The sequence below is a fragment of the Bos indicus x Bos taurus genome, chromosome 2 (genome assembly GCF_003369695.1).
Source record: "Bos indicus x Bos taurus breed Angus x Brahman F1 hybrid chromosome 2, Bos_hybrid_MaternalHap_v2.0, whole genome shotgun sequence".
NCBI lineage: Eukaryota > Metazoa > Chordata > Mammalia > Artiodactyla > Bovidae > Bos > Bos indicus x Bos taurus.
The window spans coordinates 102755238-102774719 of NC_040077.1; the positions used below are offsets into that span (position 1 = coordinate 102755238).

At 42.3% G+C, this 19482-nt stretch overlaps 1 protein-coding gene across 2 annotated transcripts in view; it reads right to left on the reverse strand.

The window, feature by feature from the left end:
- Window positions 1–2737, reverse strand: part of BARD1 (BRCA1 associated RING domain 1) — a 92643-nt gene extending 89906 nt beyond the window's left edge. Inside the window, exon 1 of one of the 2 annotated variants that reach the window (XM_027566761.1) lies at window positions 2445–2737. In XM_027566761.1, the coding sequence (XP_027422562.1) occupies window positions 2445–2587 (143 nt within the window). In that variant the 5' untranslated portion in view covers window positions 2588–2737. The remainder of the gene's footprint in view (window positions 1–2444) is intronic. The other variant, XM_027566770.1, reaches the window with a different exon arrangement.
- Window positions 2738–19482: the final 16745 nt, after the last annotated feature.

The window sequence follows — 19482 nt, forward strand, 5'->3', positions numbered from 1 at the left end:
GCAGAAAATTGAAAAGTGAAAGTGAAGTCGCTCAGTTGTGTCTACTCTTAGCGACCCCATAGACTGCAGCCTACCGGGCTCCTCCATCCATGGGATTTTCCAGGCAAGACAGACAATGTCAAATGTGCAGTGACAGGAAGAGGAACATCAATCATTTCTAAACTCTAAACCCCATTTGACACTAAATTTTCCATCAAAAAGGATTTTTTAACCTTAAGATGTTTTAAAATAGTTTTGCAAACTATTGCCTATGCACCAAATCAAGCCTGTTTTTGTACAGCCTTTGAGCTAAGAATTTATGTTTTTAAGGGTTGTAAAAAACAAAAGAACAGTGTGTGGCCAGCAAAGCCTTAAATATATACCATATGACCCTTAGAGAGTTTGCAGAGCCCTATGTTAAAATAAGCACAAAAGGAATAGCTAAGATTTAGTTAATCCATCAGTCGTTCACATATTAATTTTGTGTTTTCAATCACTGGAGTTAAATATTATTAACCATGCAGAATGAGTTGTATTAAAAGTCTGGACCTAGTTACTGATGTCTACTTTCAGTCTTTTTTGGCTCTTATTGTTTGCTCACTTTAGTAAAACTGGAAAAATAATGGTAGGGTACAAAACTAAAACTGGCTTTATTAGATTTCAGGACAACCAATAGATTATTCCTATAGATTACCTCTTTTGTCCACCTTCCTCCCAAACCATTCAGCAAGCAGACTGTATTTTTGTATTTTTATAAGACACTTGTAGGACTTTCCTGATGTCCAGTGGTTAAGCATCTGCCTTGCAATGCAGGGAATGTGGTTCCATCCCTGGTTGGGTAGCTAAGATCCCACAAGTTTTGCAGCAACTAAGCCCACAAGTGACTCAACTACTGACCCCATGTGCCACCAAGGAAAGATCTCCCATAACAAAACGAAAAAAGAAAAAGGTCCCACATGAAGCGACTAAGACCGAATGTAGCCAAAAAAAAAAAAAAAAGGCAACTACTGTCAATCACTTGTTCTATGATAATCACCACAATGGCCACCCCAACAGTTGGAACTCTGTCTAGTGAAGCAACATGCTGCTACACTCGCGCCTTCCATACTGAAATGTACCATCTGAATGTCTAACTTTCATTGACTTTTAAAGGTGTGACTACAGTTGCTTCTGTTTTAACAGCCGGCAGAGCCGGTTTGTTTGAAATTTTTTATTCTCAGATGGATGACCTGTGAGCTATGGGAAAATACACACAATCAGAATGTCTTCATATACAAACATGCCACTTTTCTAGAGTGTCACGATGTCATTTCATCACGTTTTAAAGTTTTTGTAAAACAAAATGTAAGTACAAAACTGACAGTTAAGTCCTTTCAGTTTGAAAAAGTTGCTATATTACTTATGCTTTCTGTACAACTAAGTTCTCCAAGTTGGAAATCACAGTGAGAAAACAAAGTCCAAAAAAGAAATATGACAGAACAGTCACAAGCAGAGAGAAAAGTTGCCAGAGTGATAGTGATGCAGAAATGCTGAGCTGTGCACGCAGCAGGGGCTCAATAAATGATTTTTGAGCAGGAAAAGTGACATAAACCCTTTTCTGGTTTTATAAACCTTCTTGACCTCTATATTAGGAGAAGCTACAGGAAAAGGAGAAGCAAGGAGTACCAGTCATAAAAATGATGGAATGAAAACCTTGAAATGAAAGGATTCCCATGGTGTCTAACAGTATGAAGGAAAACAAGCAAAAGTTAATAACACACAGCATCTCTAGGAGCTGGAATCCCAAGCCACACAGTCTTTGATCAAACCAAGGAAATGTGGAATTGAATGCGCAATTGGCAGTGTCCATTACACTGGCATCTTCCAGTCAATTCCCAACAAGGGTACCCAAAACTCCCCCTCCCCAAATAAGGCTGCGGCGGAGAACTCATCAAAGGAGCCAGTTCAGCAAAGTGACTGCTGCTTTATATTTAGCGGGCCTCTTCAAACATTACAGCCCTGGGACTAAGGTTCTGAAATTAACCTGGACACAAGAACCAGGGGCAAGGTGACCAGTGCAGATGCCTCAGCCCAACAGATTCAAACTCTGGAGGCGGGAACTGGGATCCTCCTCTTTAGCCACACCTCTAGACTCTTTTGCCCGCTAAAGTTCAAAAACTACCATCTTAGATGGTGTTTGGTGCAACTGAAAGGCAGAAAGTCGCCCGGAAAGGATTGAATGGGGGCCAGACTGGGGAGAACGAACACCAGATCCCTGTTGCTGTTCAGTCGTTAAGTCACGTGGAACTCTTTGCGACCCCCTAAACTGCAGCAGGCCAGATCCCTGGGCAGGTATTAACATACTCGCCCGCCCAAATAGGGGGCGGGAAGGGGAGCGGGAATGAAAGGAGGAAATCGGAGGCTTGAGGAGACCCCTGGCCGCGCCGCGGCCCTCCCGGCAAGCCCCCTCGAGAGTCGGTCTTTACCAGCGTGAGCAGCGCAGCAGCTTCTCCAGCCGGTCAAGCGCGGCGCGGCTGTGGGCCCAGGCCCCGCGACCGGCCGGCTTCATGGCGGGCGCGGGATGAGGCTGGTTCCCGGAGCGGACCCTCGGCTGCCGGTTCCCCTGCATCGCCCCGGCCTCGCGGGGTAGGCTCCTCCGAAGGCAGAAGGCTGAAAGAACTCGGGCAGCCTCCGAGACACCGGACACCGGAGACCTGACTCCTCGACCCAAGCCCAAGCAGTTCCTACGTCTGGGCCAGAGGGACGCCTAGGGGGCGGGGCGCGCGGGTGGGCGGGGCGCGCGGGGTGGGCGGAGCAAGGCCGAAACGCGCCAAAAGCCAGGGCACGCTAGCTGGTGGGGCGGGGCCTAAGCAGGGGGAGCGGCCGCCGCAGGACCCTTGTGTGGCGGGAAAGGGGGCGGGGCCACAGGCCATCAGGAGGTATAAATGCAAAAAAACTGAGAAGATTCTAAGGAACTTTAACTGAATTTAATCAATGGAAAGTCACAAGCCGAGAAGTTTTAAGTATTATCTATGTTACTCGCTCAGTCGTATCTAACTCTTTGCAACCCCCGTGGACTGTAGCCCGCCAGGCTCCTCTGTCCATGGAATTTATCAGGCAAGATAACTGGAGTGGGTTGCCATGCCCTCCTCCAGGGGATCTTCCGGACCCAGGGATGGAACCTGGGTCTCCTCATTGGCAGGCGAATTCTTTACCGTCTGAGCCACCAGGGAAGCCCTATAAGGAGCGCTATTTCGACAGTTGCTTTGTTTGGGAAAGCTTTGCTGTGACACTGAAGATGCCACTCTTGATTCCTAAGAAAGTATCTTTTTTTTCTTTCCCTACTTCCTCTTCCACCCCCACCCCAGGCTTATCTGTGATCGCCGTACATACAGAGGGGCTTAGCGGTGGTTCAGAGGGTAAAGCGTCCACCCGCAATGCGAGAGACCTGGGTTCGAATTCCGGGTCAGGAAGATCCCCTAGAGAAGGAAATAGCTACCCACTCCAGTACTCTTGCCTGGAAAATTCCACGGACAGAGGAGCCTGTTAGGCTACGGTCCATGGGATTGCACAGAGTTGCATACGACTAAGCAACTTCACTTAGATATACACAGACACTAACTACTACTCACCCCTTCACCCCGCCCCCATCCACTCCACTGCCAAATCTTTGCATTTTTCCCCCCAACTTACTCCCAAATTTTACCATTTCTGTCTTCACAACAGGTCCAGTTGTATCATTTTAGCCTAGATTTTCCCCATCACCTTCTAGCTGATTCCCCCGTGTCCCCCCAAGTCCCCTTCAATCTTTACACTGCAACTGTCTAAAACATTCCCAAATAAACCCATGGTTAGTAGAACTGGAAGGAGAAAACTGAAGATTTTAACTGACCTATGATAGCATGAGAAACTAAGCACATATTATATATATAAATATACACACATTTGAATATATATAAATTATGTGCTTAGTCACTCAGTCCTGTCTGACTCTTTGCATCCCCATGGATTGTAGCCCACCAGGCTCCTCTGTCCATAGGATTCTCCAGGCAAGAATACTGGAGTGGGTAGCCAGGCCCTCCCCCAGGGGATCTTCCCAACCCAGGAATCGGACCCAGGTCTCCCACATTGAAGGTGGATTCTTTACTGTCTGAGCCACCAGGGAAGCCATATAAAGTATATGTAAATATATATTATTCATATGTTTCTGTTTATATATAAGTATATATTTACATTATATATGTTATAAATTTCAAAAATTTTATAAGTATATTCTTTCTTATAATAATTTTTTCCATTGTGGCCTAAAACATTTATTAATATACCCTGGAGGAGGATATGGCAACCCATTCCAGTATTCTTGCTGGGATAATCCCATGGGCAGAGGAGCCTGGTGGGCTGCAGTCTGTGGGGTTGCACAGTCAGGCACAAGTGAGCAATTGAGCACGCATTTATTAATATATTTAAGTTTAGGGGTAGCCAAGAAGTTAATCCTTGATTTTTAACCATGTTAGGCATTGTTTAGAATTTACAGACAAAACAAGCTTTCAGTTCAGTTCAGTTGCTCAGTCGTATCCGACTCTTTACTACCCCATGAACCACAGCACACCAGGCCTCCCTGTCCATCTCCAACTCCTGGGGTCCACCCAAACCCATTTCCATCAAGTCGGCGATGCCATCCAACCATCTCATCCTCTGTCGTCCCCTTCTTCGGCCCTCAATCTTTCCCAGCATCAGAGTCTTTTCAAATGAGTCAGCTCTCCACATCAGGTGACTGAAGTATTGGAGCTTCAGCTTCAACATCAGTCCCTCCAATGAACACCCAGGACTGATCTCCTTTAGGATGGACTGGTTGGATCTCCTTGCAGTCCAAGGGACTCTCAAGAGTCTTCTCCAATACCATAGTTCAAAAGCATCAATTCTTCAGCTCTCAGCTTTCTTCACAGTCCAACTCTTACATCCATATATGACCACTGGAAAAACCATAGCCTTGACTAGAAGGACCTTTGTTGGCAAAGTAATGTCTCTGCTTTTTAATATGCTGTCTAGGTTGGTCATAACTTTCCTTCCAAGGAGCAAGCGTCTTTTAATTTCATGGCTGCAATCACCATCTGCAGTGATTTTGGAGCCCCCAAAAATAGTCGCTAAGAGTCGGACATGACTGAGCGACTTCACTTTCACTTTTTACTGTCATGCATTGGAGAAGGAAATGGCAACCCACTCCAGTATTCTTGCCTGGAGAATCCCAGGGACGGGGAAGCCTGGTGGGCTGCCGTCTATGGGGTCGCACAGAGTCAGACACAACTGAAGCGACTTAGCAGCAGCAGCAGCAAAAATAAAGTCAGCCACTTTTTCCACTGTTTCCCCATCTATATGCCATGAAGTGATGGGATGAGATGCCATGATCTTAGTTTTCTGAATGTTGAGCTTTAAGCTAACTTTTTCACTCTCCTCTTTCACTTTCATCAAGAGGCTCTTTAGTTCTTCTTCACTTTCTGCCATAAGGATGGTGTCATCTGCAACAGATCAGATCAGAACAGTCGCTCAGTCGTGTCCGACTCTTTGTGGGCCCATGAATCACAGCACATCTGAGGTTATTGATATTTCTCCCGGCAATCTTGATTCCAGCTTGTGCTTCCACCAGCCCAGCGTTTCTCATGATGTACTCTGCATAGAAGTTAAACAAGCAGGGTGACAATATACAGCCTTGACGTACTCCTTTTCCTACTTGGACCAGTCTGTTGTTCCATGTCCAGTCTAACTGTTGCTTCCTGACCTGCATACAGGTTTCTCAAGAGGCACGTCATGTGGTCTGGTATTCCCATCTCTTTCAGAATTTGCCACAGTTTATTGTTTAGCAACCTTAAAATGTTAGATGAACTTAGAGAATTAGTTGGCAATTTCAGGAGCCAGTCTTTTTTTTTTTTAATTATAATTTTAAAAATTTTAATGAAGTATAGTTGATTTACAATGTTGTATTAATTTCTTCTGTGGCTTCCCTGGTGACTCAGAAGGTAAAGGATCTGCCTGTCATTCACGAGACCCAGGTTTGAACCCTGGGTCAGGAACATCCCCTGGAGAAGGGAATGGCTATCCACTCCAGTATTCTTGCCTGGAGAATTCGATGGACAGAGGAACTCTGGAATTGGCAGCTCCAGTCCATGAGGTGGAAAAGAGTCGGACACAACTGTGGAACACATTTGGAAAGAGACTGACACTTTCCACACTTTTCATATATATGTATATATATTCTTTTTTATGTTCTTTTCCATTATGGTTTATCACAGGATACTGAATATAATGCCCTGTGCCATGAAGTAGGACCTTACTGTTTATTCATTCTATATGTAATAGTTTGCATCTACATCTGCTAACCCCAAAGTCTCAGTCCCTCCCCCCAAACCCCCTCCCCTTGGTATCCACAAGTCTGTTCTTAATGTCTGTTTCTGTTTCATTTATGTTGTACTCTAGATTACACAAAGTGTTATCATATAATATTTGTCTTTCTCTTTCTGACTTCACTTAGTTGATAATCTCTAGATCCTTCCATGTTGCTGCTAATGGTGTTATTGCTTTCTTTATTATGGCTGAGTGATATTCCACTGTAGATATGTACCAGCCCATCTTTTTCCATTCATCTCAAACAGTCCTACTTCTAATCCCACTTCCTGTACTGAATAATTGTGTGATTTAAATGAAGTCTTAAGTTCTTTGAGAATTTGTTTCCTTATTCGCAAAATAGGGATTTATCCTGTAGAATTGTCAGATTATTAAATGAGATAAATGTAAAGTCACCTACATCATAAGTACCCAAAACCAATGTGAAGATGACTGGTACTGTGAATGCTTTCAGTTCAGTCACTCAGTCGTGTCCGACTCGCCAGGCCTCCCTGTCCATCACCAACTCCCGGAGTTCACCCAGACTCACGTCCATCGAGTCAGTGATGCCATCCAGCCATCTCATCCTCTGTCGTCCCCTTCTCCTCCTGCCCCCAATCCCTCCCAGCATCAGAGTCTTTTCCAATGAGTCAACTCTTCACATGAGGTGGCCAAAGTACTGGAGTTTCAGCTTTAGCATCATTCCTTCCAAAGAAATCCCAGGGCTGATCTCCTTCAGAATGGACTGGTTGCATCTCCTTGCAGTCCAAGGGATTCTCAAGAGTCTTCTCCAACACCACAGTTCAAAAGCATCAATTCTTCGGCACTCAGCCTTCTTCACAGTCCAACTCTCACATCCATAAATGCTTTGACTAGACGAACCTTTGTTGGTAAAGTAATGTCTCTGCTTTTGAATATGCTATCTAGGTTGGTCATAATTTTCCTTCTAAGGAGTAAGCGTCTTTTAATTTCGTGGCTTCAGTCACCATCTGCAGTGATTTTGGAGCCCCATAAAATAAAGTCTGACATTGTTTCCACTGTTTCCCCATCTATTTCCCATGAAGTGATGGGACTAGATGCCATGATCTTCATTTTCTGAATGTTGAGCTTTAAGCCAACTTTTTCATTCTCCACTTTCACTTTCATCAAGAGGCTTTTGAGTTCCTCTTCACTTTCTGCCATAAGGGTGGTGTCATCTGCATATCTGAGGTTATTGATATTTCTCCCGGCAATCTGGATTCCAGCTTGTGCTTCTTCCAGTCCAGTGTTTCTCATGATGTACTCTGCATAGAAGTTAAATAAGCAGGGTGACAATATACAGCCTTGACGTACTCCTTTTCCTATTAGGAACCAGTCTGTTGTTCCATGTCCAGTTCTAACTGTTGCTTCCTGACCTGCATACAGATTTCTCAAGAGGCAGGTCAGGTGGTCTGGTATTCCCATCTCTTTCAGAATTTTCCACAGTTTATTGTGATCCACACAGTCAAAGGCTTTGGCATAGTCAATAAAGCAGAAATAGATGCTTTTCTGGAACTCTCTTGCTTTTTCCATGATCCAGCAGTTGTTGGCAATTTGGTCTCTGGTTCCTCTGCCTTTTCTAAAACCAGCTTGAACATCAGGAAGTTCACAGTTCACCTATTGCTGAAGCCTGGCTTGGAGAATTTTGAGCATTACTTTACTAGCGTGTGAGATGAGTGCGACTGTGCAGTAGTTTGAGCATTCTTTGGCATTGCCTTTGTTTGGGATTGGAATGAAAACTGACCTTTTCCAGTCCTGTGGCCACTGCTGAGTTTTCCAAATTTGCTGGCATATTGAGTGCAGCACTTGCACAGCATCATCTTTCAGGATTTGAAAGAGCTCAACTGGAATTCCATCACCTCCACTAGCTTTGTTCATAGTGATGCTTTCTAAGGCCCACTTGACTTCACATTCCAGGATGTCTGGCTCTAGGTCAGTGATCACACCATCGTGATTATCTTCGTCGTGAAGATCTTTTTTGTATAGTTCTTCTGTGTATTCCTGCCACCTCTTCTTAATATCTTCTGCTTCTGTTAGGTCCATACCATTTCTGTCCTTTATGGAGCCCATCTTTGCATGAAATGTTCCCTTGGTATCTCTAATTTTCTTGAAGAGATGTCTGGTCTTTCCCATTCTGTTGTTTTCCTTTATTTCTTTGCATTGATTGCTGAAGAAGGCTTTCTTATCTCTTCTTGCTATTCTTTGGAACTCTGCATTCAGATGCTTATATCTTTCCTTTTCTCCTTTGCTTTTTGCTTCCCCTCTTTTCACAGCTATTTGTAAGCCGTCCCCAGACAACCATTTTGCTTTTTTGCATTTCTTTTCCATGGGGATGGTCTTGATCCCTGTCTCCTGTACAATGTCATGAACCTCAATCCATAGTTCATCAGGCACTCTATCTATCAGATCTAGACCCTTACATCTATTTCTCACTTCCACTGTATAATCATAAGGGATTTGATTTCGGTCATACCTGAATGGTCTACTGGTTTTCCCTACATTCTTCAATTTCAGTCTGAATTTGGCAATAAGGAGTTCATGATCTGAGCCACAGTCAGCTCCTGGTCTTGTTTTTGCTGACTGTATAGAGCTTCTCCATCTTTGCCTGCAAAGAATATAATCAATCTTGTTTCGGTGTTGACCATCTGGTGATGTCCATGTATAGAGTCTTCTCTTGTATTTTTGGAAGAGGGTGTTTGTTATGACCAGTGCATTTTCTTGGCAAAACTCTATTAGTCTTTGCCCTGCTTCATTCTGTATTCCAAGGCCAAATTTTGTTGTTACTCCAGGTGTTTCTTGACTTCCTACTTTTGCATTCCAGTCCCCTATAATGAAAAGGACATCTTTTTGGGGTATTAGTTCTAAAAGGTCTTGTAGGTATTCATAGAACCGTTCAACTTAAGCTTGTTCAGCGTTACTGGTTGGGGCATAGACTTGGATTACTGTGATATTGAATGGTTTGCCTTGGAAACGAACAGAGATCATTCTGTTGTTTTTGAGATTGCATCCAAGTACTGCATTTCGGACTCTTGTTGACCATGATGGCTACTCCATTTCTTTTGAGGGATTCCTGCCCACAGTAGTAGATATAATGGTCATCTGAGTTAAATTCACCCATTCCAGTCCATTTTAGTTTGCTCACTCCTAGAATGTCGACATTCACTCTTGCCATCTCTTATTTGACCACTTTCCAGTTTGCCTTGATTCATGGACCTGACATTCCAGGTTCCTATGCAATATTGCTCTTTACAGCATCGGACCTTGCTTCTATCACCAGTCACATCCACAGCTGGGTATTCTTTTTGCTTTGGCTCCATCCCTTCATTCTTTCTGGAGTTATTTCTCCACTGATCTCCAGTAGCATATTGGGCACCTACTGACCTGAGGAGTTTCTCTTTCAGTATCCTATCATTTTGCCTTTATCCTAAAATACATTGAATACTTTTATCAGATGCCTTTTATTTTTTATCAGAGCATACTTTACTTTGTGATCAGTGTAAATGAAGATTTCACATTTTGGTCAAATGCTTTGAGAACCAAATAATTGTTACTGGTCTATTCATAGTGCTATTAAGTGAATAATGATGCAGGTGCAACGAGCTCTTTCTCCTATTTGTTTCCTTTTTCCTTCCCTCTACCACTGCTCCATAGGTCTTCCCCAGTGGCTCAGTCAGTAAAGAATCTCCCAGGAATGCAGGAGATTGCCTGCAATGTAAGAGGCCCAGGTTCAGTCTCTGAGTCAGGAAGATCCCCAGGAGAAGGAAAAGACAACCCACTCCAGTATTTTTGCTTGGGAAATCCCATAGACAGAGGAGGCTGGAGGGCTACGGTCCATGTGGTCACAAGATTTGGACACAACTTAGTGACTAAACCACCACCACTGCTCCAATACCTCCCACCCCCTAACCTCACAAAATTATTGGCAGCTGTTTTGTGGTGGCCACAGTTAACTGGTCAAGAGAATAGGCAAAGTTATTCTTCCATCAGCCACTTCCCCTTCCATTCCCTTACTCCCAGCCCTGCAGTTCTGCAGTTCAGCTGGCTGATGCTTAGCTTTTAGTTGAGATGGGATATGTGTTTTTAAACCAACTCTTCCTCCCAGCCCTGGATCCTGAATTTCAAGAGCCAGTTTTTTCTCACACGTCCACTGGGCGTGCAGGTAAAAAGATGAGCAACCTTTCAGGATGAGGTCCACGAACAATGTGTGAAATCCTGAAATTCTGCTCCCAAAGAAAACCTCCCCTGGGAAATCTAGTCCACTTATAGGATTCCAGTGGAGTCTTAGCTTAGGGCATTAACAATATCCCTTCTCTGCTTTAAAAGGGCGAAATGGTATCTTCACATCATTTCATGGCAAATAGACAGGGAAATAAAGGAAACAGTGACAGATTTTATTTTCTTGGGCTCCAAAATCACTACGGACTATGACTGCAGCCATTAAATTAAAAGATGCTTGCTCCTTGGAAGAAAAGCTATGACAAACTTAAATGAAAACCTGTTGCTGCTGCTGCTGCTGCTGCTGCTAAGTCGATTCAGTCGTGTCCAACTCTGTGCGACCCCATAGACGGCAGCCCACCAGGCTCCCCCGTCCCTGGGATTCTCCAGGCAAGAACCTGGAGTGGGTTGCCATTTCCTTCTCCAATGCATGAAAGTGATAAGTGAAAGTGAAGTCGCTCAGTTGTGTCCGACTCTTAGCTTCCCCATGGACTACAGCCTACAAGGCTCCTCCATCCATGGGATTCTCCAGGCAAGAGTACTGGAGTGGGTGCCATTGCCTTCTCTGAAATGAAAACCTAGATGGCATATTAACGGAGAAGGCAATGGCACCCCACTCCAGTACTCTTGCTTTGAAAATCCCATGGACAGAGGAGCCTGGTAGGCTGCAGTCCATGGGGTCGCACAGAGTCGGACACGACTGAAGCAACTTAGCAGCAGCAGCAGATGGCGTATTAAAGAGCAGAGACATCACTTTGCTGACAAAGGTCTGTATAGTCAAAGCTATGGTTTTTCCAGTAGTCATGCACAGATGTGAGAGTTGGACCATAAAGAAGTCTGAGCAGCAAATAATTGAAGTTTTTGCATTGTGGTGCTGGAAAAGACAAGGAGTCCCTTGGACTGCAAGGAGATCAAACCAGTTAATCCAAACAGAAATCAACCCTGAATATTCACTGGAAGGACTGATGCTGAAGCTGAAACTCTAATACTTTGGCCACCTGATGCGAAGAGGCAACCCATTACAAAAGACCCTGATGCTGGGAAAGATTGAGGGCAGGAGGAGAAGGGGATGACAGAGGATGAGATGGTTAGAGGGCATCACCAACTCAATGGACCCGAGTTTGAGAAAACTCCAGGAGATGCGAAGGACAGGGAAGCCTAGCAGGCTGCAGTGCATGGAATCACAAAGAGTCAGACACAACTTAGCAACTGAACAACAAAATAGTATCTTATGTCCCTTTCTGTTTCCCTGCAAGGACCTCCTGAATTCTTGAGTTTAGGTTTGCTGCTTCATTTCACTCCTAGTCTTTCATTCTCTTCTTCCAATTAAGCATTATTCCCCAGAACTTTAGACTCTTCCAAAATTATTCATCCTACCCCAGTGTAACACTCTGGTACCAGGAGGTAATCTGAATGATACAAATTGGCTTGCTCTAGCCTACTTACCCATTCTGCTCTCTCCATGCCCAGCCCCTCTTCACTGTGATTACCATCTATAATTCTACTTTGGGCTTCCCAAGTGGCACAGTGGTAAAGAACCTGCCTGCCAACATAGGAGACACAAGAGACATAGGTTTCATCCCTAGGTTGGGAAGATCCCCTGGAGTAAGAAATGGCAACCCACTTCAGTATTCTTGCCTGGAGAATCCCATGGACAGAGAAGCCTCAAAGAGTGAGACTGAGCACAAGCATGAATTCTACTTTACTCCAAATGGGCTTCACTTGTGGCTCACCTGGTAAAGAATTTGCCTGCAATGTGGGAGACCTGGGTTCAATCCTTGGGTTGGAAGATCCCCTGGAGAAGGGAAAGGCTACCCACTCCAGTATTCTGGCCTGGGGAATTCCACGAACTGTAGAGTCCATGGGGTCACAAAGTGTCGGACATGACTCAGCCACTTTTACTTATTCCAAAGGCATCTTGTGCCTGGACCTCTTTCCCAATATTCAGGCTCAGTATAACTATTTGTTGAAAACAGTCTAAATGCTAACTTTTTTGTTGTGTTTGAAGTATTTTACAAGTAGTAAATTCCTCAGATTCATTTGGATGAACATATGTAACAAGCAAAATGGGAGAAGCATAATATCCAGACTCTCAGCCCATGGAATGTAAGTTATCCCACAAATTTAGCATGTACACTAGTTCTTCTCTGGCTTTTAATTATGATGTCATGCAGTGAACTCACCACCTCAGTTCTTTTGAGTGCTTTCTCCTTGACGGAAATAAATTTTGTTTTCAATGACCTGGCCACCAACGAGTCCATCCAGGGGCCCGGTATCCCAGGGGGCCCAGCTCTGCTCCAGAGTCGTATTGGTAAGAACTTTGGGGCTTAGTTGGATTCAGATTCCAAACCTCCTACCAACCAAACCTCTGCTGTAGTTCAGGACACAAACTGCCAGTCTGGATTGATGCTGCTGGAGCAAGGTCAACCTCAAGCTCTGATTCTCTCTCCTGTGGTCAATTCTCCTTGTCTGAGTTTCCTTAGAGAAGCAAACACTTAAAAACTTTTTTTTTTTTAAATTTTGATACAGTTTTTCAAGGTTACTTTCCATTTACAGTTATTGAAAAATTATTGGCTCTATTACCCATGTTGTACAACACCTAAGAGTTTGAGCCTGTCTTACACCCAATAGTTTGTGCCTCCTACTTCTTACCCCTATATTGCCCCTTCCCACTCTCCACTGCGTAACTACCAATTTGTTCTCTATATCTGTGAGTTTGCTCTTTTGTTATGTTCACTAGTCTATTGTATTTTTTAGATTCCACATGTAAGTGATATTATACAATATTTATCTTTCTCTGTCTGACTTATTTCACCTATCATAATGTCCTCCATGGAGAAGGCAACAGCAACCCACTCCAGTACTCTTGCCTGGAAAATCCCATGGACGGAGGAGCCTGGTAGGCTGCAGTCCATGGGGTCGCTAAGAGTCAGGCACAACTGAGCAATTTCACTTTGACTTTTCACTTTCATGCATTGGAGAAGGAAATGGCAACCCACTCCAGTGTTCTTGCCTGGAGAATCCCAGGGACAGAGGAGCCTAGTGGGCTGCCGTCTATGGGGTCGCACAGAGTCGGACACGACTGAAGCGACTTAGCAGTAGCAGCATGAAACCTCGAGCTCTCCCCAGAAAATGCAGTTTGAGAACAATTCATAAAGAACAATCGAATGTGGTAATTGATAGAATAGAACAAACCTCCCCCGCATCTAGGAGGGTGGTGTCTGCTCTCTACCTATAAATGAGCCAGCCTTCCTATGATGTGAAAATGCCATTAATCTACGTTGAAGTCATAAGTTCTGTGCCATTTTTTTCTGGAAACCAGTGTGGCATAATGATTAAGTGCCTTGGAGCTCTGGAGTCAATCAGAACTGTGTTAAAAACCAAGCCCTGTCATTTCCTAGAATTGTGTCCATGGGCTCATTGTTTAACCTGTCCTGGAACTTAGTTTGATCTTTTGCAGACCTCAGATTAATGTATATCAACCTCATATTCGTAGGGTTGTTGAGAGAAAGGAATGACAAACTGTGAGACTCTTCTAAACCAAGACGGCAGCACAGCCAGTGCAAATCTCTTCACAATGGGCTGTCCTAAACCTTAATGTATATATTAAATAAAGCTTATGTCACAGAAAGTGCACAACACATTTTCCCATTTTTAGAACCGGTTTTAGCATTGTTGATTTACACTAAGCCAGTTATGCTTGCTTTAAAATTCTCTTATGAAAGAGTACCTCTTCTGAACAAGAAGGAGCCACTCAGTTCTGTGCCTATGGAACAGAGATACTAGCTGTAGCAACTCCTTTGCAAATATGATGTCGTAACTCTGAAAAGAAGCTTGAATTCTGTTTAATGCCCATAATCTCTCTTAGTATCTTCGCAGATGCAGTATCTACTGAATTCCTAACATCATCCTTGGCATGGTGTTAGGACTTGATAATAAAATCCTTATAGTTTTTGTTCAGTTAACTTGGAGATCTTTTATTTACAATATTTTGTTCCTCCTTTAAGAGCAAGAACACCTCAGCAGTTAAAAACAGTAATTTGCGGGACTTTCCTGGCAGTCTAGTGGTTAAGACTCTGTGCTTCCAGTGCAATGGGCACAAGTTTGATCCCTGGTCAGGGAACTAAGATCACATATGCTGTGCAGTGCAGCAAAAAAAAAAAAAAAACAAACAGTAATTTTGTTCTATGTACTATAAGCAGCATTATGAAGCAAACCAAACAGTATGGCCAAAACTAATCAGTACCCACCCCCTGCAGAACCATATGATGAAGGTGGATCCCCTCTTGATTGGTAGGGTTGTGCATACCTGTATTGATCAAGATAGTGGCTGCAGCCTCTTTGTGTTGCATGTATAGACACAGTCTCAAGGTCACGTAGACCTTGGCATTTACTGAAAAACTACCTAAGTCTCTAGAAGCGTGTAAATAGTTTGAAATGGTTTCTGATAGGATGTTAACCCCATTCTTGTGGGCACCTACCAAATTTCTGTCACTGGATCAGAAGTAACTAGTCTAAGGGCATGGGTATATTAATAAGTCCCTTCAGCAGAGAATTTAAAGGTTTTCGTGTCTTCTGTATTTCCTGATCATTTATCAAATTCGGTCTGACACAGGTATTTCACTGGTCATTGTTTTTTGTTCAACAGACTTCAGAGTTCAGCCCATTCCACTGCCTTTTATTGCTTGCTGTTTTTAAGGAGATGCCTCAGTAGAAACCTCCTTTTTCTGTACAGCGTAATTATTGAAGCACATAAAGTGGTTATAGCTGGAATTTATCACTTTCAGGTGGAAATACTCCCAGCCAAATAAAAGATAGAGTAGGAATGCCAGACGCGATTTATAACAGGCTCACTGACATTTTGTGTCAAGAAGCTCTACCAATGAATAAGCATCAAGTCATAAATCTCTGTAAACGTGATTAAAGCAAGCAAGTTATTCTTTGAGGGGACACCATAATAAAAGAATGTTGTGATGCAAAGCAGGAAAATTCTGTTGACAAAAATCACCAAAAACAGCTGTCAGTAAAATTTACAAACAGCTTGTTTTAAATTCTGTTGAATTCCAGCAGCTGTTTGTTTGCACATAAAGTGTTCATTTACGAAACAAGAATTGGCCCTAGTTTGGGTTCCATTGTGTTTCAAAATTTTGTTATTGGTTTAATCAAAATTCATACAATAATTTAAATTTCTTTCCAAGGCCTAGTGAGAGGTAATCAGTATATTTAAGTATACCTTAGACACAGTATATGTTCAATAAATAGTGAAATAAATGAGTGAATAACTGTATACCACTGTCCCTGAAATTACAAAGTGCATTTCAGCTTTTTTTCCATTCACATATACTGTTTTGAAAATTATAGTTTGTTCAAATTGAATTCATTTTGTTAGTGTTGGTATAACCCTTAATAGCCCATCAGAAATAGATTTTAGAGTTTAGAACATTTAATTAAAATTTAGTTACTATGTAAAGTCAGTCTGTGAGAGCAAGTTTATCAAATCTCTCAATATTTTGCATACGCCTTCACTTAGTTGCTTTTCTCACTATTTAAAAGATAGTTTATATATTTCTTCATCTGTGAAGCAGGGATAATAGAAAATACTTCATTGCTATTGTACAGATAAAGTAAACTAATACCCTTAGCACAGTCCTTGATTGATACATTGTAAATTCTTAATACTATCACTTATTACTGTACAAAACTCTAGGTTCAAGAATAATAAAGTGATAAGAAATTTATTCTTAAGTAATAAGAATGACAATATCCTCTTCAAAGCTCAGATCAGAATCCAGTATGTTTCAACTTTTAAAAATATATGTTCCCTCAGCCTCTCTTTCTGTGTGTGTGTGTGTGTGTGTGTGTGTGTATGTATGTATGTGGCACTAGTGGTAAAGAATCTACCTCCCAAAGCAGGAGACTCAAGAGACACAGGTTCAATTCCTGGATCAGGAAGATCCCCTGGAGAAGGAAATGGCAACCCCCTCCAGTACTCTTGCCTGGGAAATTCCATGGACAGAGGAGCCTGGCGGGTTACAGTCCACTTGGTGGCAAAGAGTCGGATACGACTAAGTGATTGAGAACACACATGCAGTTTTTAGATGTTAATTGGGCGATTGGGAAGTTGCCTCAAATGATAAAAGCTTATCTTAAAAATAACCATACTAACACTTTTCACTGTTAAGCCAGACATACACAATGATAATCTTTACAAGAATTATTCAAATCATTGAGAAAAATATACAGTCATTCCTCAACATGGGGCAGTAGTCATAGGGTAGGGAGGGGATGATTGGTTCCAGGAACCGCCATGGATACCAAAATCCGAGGTTGCTCAAGTGTCATGTAAGCCCTCTGCGTGTGCGGGTTCCGTATCCAAGGATAAACCAACCTTGGACCATGTACCAAGTTTGGGACCCACAGTTGGTTGAATCTGAGGATACAGAACCCACAGATAAGAAGGTACAACTGTACATTTACTAAAAGAATTCTATGTGTAAGTGGACCTGCACAGTTCAAACCCCTGTCATTCAACAGTCAACTCTATCTACTGGTTTTTAATTTCCAAAAAGAGTCTATAGAATGCAGACTTACCATATAATCTTAACAATCACCTAATGGTACAGATGTCATTATCTCTTCAGTAGACAGAAAAGAGGCTTCAGATTGTTTAGTTATCATCCCAATGACACACAGTTTATAAATGGCAGAGGTGGGAAATAGATCCAGGTCTGCCTGTCTTCAAAACCCAAGTTTTAAGCACCTGCATAACCTACTTTTAATTAAATTTAACTTCCAAGGATTTTTAAGTCCAAATTAAAGACCAGAGCGCATACTGACTTTCAGCACAATTCTTCATTATAAAATTATAAAAGAAGTTTAATTCATAGTCTTTTCCCTCAAGAGAATTTACTGTCTACAGATAAGCCTAATATAAGAAACAATACAAATTATATGAGACAGGTTATAATTAAGTGTTTCATTATGCAGTGCATCTGTAAGTATCACAAATGTCAGAGAATAGAGTGTTTAAAATTGCTTATAAGAGACTGGGGTGATGGTGGATGTTTTTATGGGAGAGGTCAAAGTGGGAGTTCAGTCTTGGAAGATAAAAGTTTGAAGTAGTAGGAAGGCAGAGGAAGATTATTTCAAATGGGCAAAATCATATAACAAAGAGACACATAATGGGGGAACATTGGCACCAGTTTGACTAGAACAAAAACATTAGATTGAAGCATACGAAATGACTGTTTTTGTAGGTCAAAATTGGTCAGGTAACAGCAATTTCAGCTGGCTCGAGCTGCTGCTGCTAAATCGCTTCAGTCTAATACATATTAAATAGTAGTGATTATGTATAGTGCATGAAAGTGAAAGTTGCTCAGTTGTGTCTGACTCTTTTCAACCTGATGGACTATACAGTCCATGAAATTCTCCAGGCCAGAATACTAGAGTGGGTAGCCTTTCCCTTTTCCAGGGGATCTTCCCAACCCAGGGATCGAACTCAGGTTTCCCACATTGCAGGTGGATTCTTTAGCAGCTGAGCCACAAGGGAAGCCCATGTATAATACATAGCTGACTGCAATAAAGAATTTCTGGAATTTGGGAGAGGAGTCCATGAAAAGCCACTTTCTTGAGATGGAAGCAAGCAGGAATGAATTAATAATGGCTGAGATTATTATTTGCTCATTTATGCACTGTAAGAGAGATTTGGAAATAGGTTGCTTAGATGTTCAAATAAAAGCCCTGGTTCAATTAAAGCAAACTGAGTAAAATTAAAGGACTGAATTTTTTTTTAAACTTGCCTTTTCAAGGCAACTTGAGCATGAGAATAAAAATTAACTCACATTATTAAAAACAACAATTCACATTTATATGGTTTTGGCATCTATCAATGATGTGTGGTAGCTGGTTTATACAGGTTCAAAAGATCCAACACTAAATTTGTAGGAATTTTACTAGCTATTTGTTAAACATAGCCATTATCAAAAAAACATATTATGTAAGCTTAGAATTAAATAAATTGTTTCTTAAAAGTAGTAAATATTTAAAACTCATCACGTCCTAAGTGTGTTACTACATTTAAAAATTATCTATCTTCTTAGTGTGAATTATATGTTTTAGAAATTTCTATGATGAACATGCTATAGTACATAAAGGTGTGGCCCTGCACATTTCTTGCCAATTTCATGATCAGTAACCTCCTCTTGGTGGCTTGAAATCTATGTTGCTTCTTGCTTGCTTGCTTGCTAAGTCGCTTCAGTCGTGTCTGACTCTGTGCAACCCCATAGACAGCAGCCCACCGGGCTCACCCATCCCTGAGATTCTCCAGACAAGAACACTAGAGTGGGTTGCCATTTCCTTCTCCAATGAGTGAAAGTGAAAAGTGAAAATGAAGTCCTGCAGTCATGTCCAACTCCTAGCAACCCCATGGACTGCAGCCTAGCAGGCTCCTCCGTCCATGGGATTTTCCAGGCAAGAGTACTGGAGTGGGGTGCCATCGCCTTCTCCGGAAATCTATGTTAGTTACAGATTAATATGTCATGTCTGTAATTCTTATATTATGAATTGGCACAAAAAATTGATGATTTGTTTTTCCAGTATTCAAAACTAAGTCAGCAAACAATTCATTCACATCACTGATAAACAGGTTTCACTTTATCTTATTCATGAATTTAACACGAATATCAACCAATATGTGTGGAATTATGCTCAGAAAGCCAGTTATTCAACGTTTACCAGCAGAACAGTGCATCTTCCCATCTGGTGTCTCCCTTCTCATCCCCACCCTCCACCCACCACACACATCCCCACCCCCTGCCATGAATGTCTTCAGGCTACATTTCACGTTCATTCACAGACCTGGTGTTGTTGGCTATAGTACTGGTGTCTAGCTATTCCCTCTTCCCAGGCTTTGAC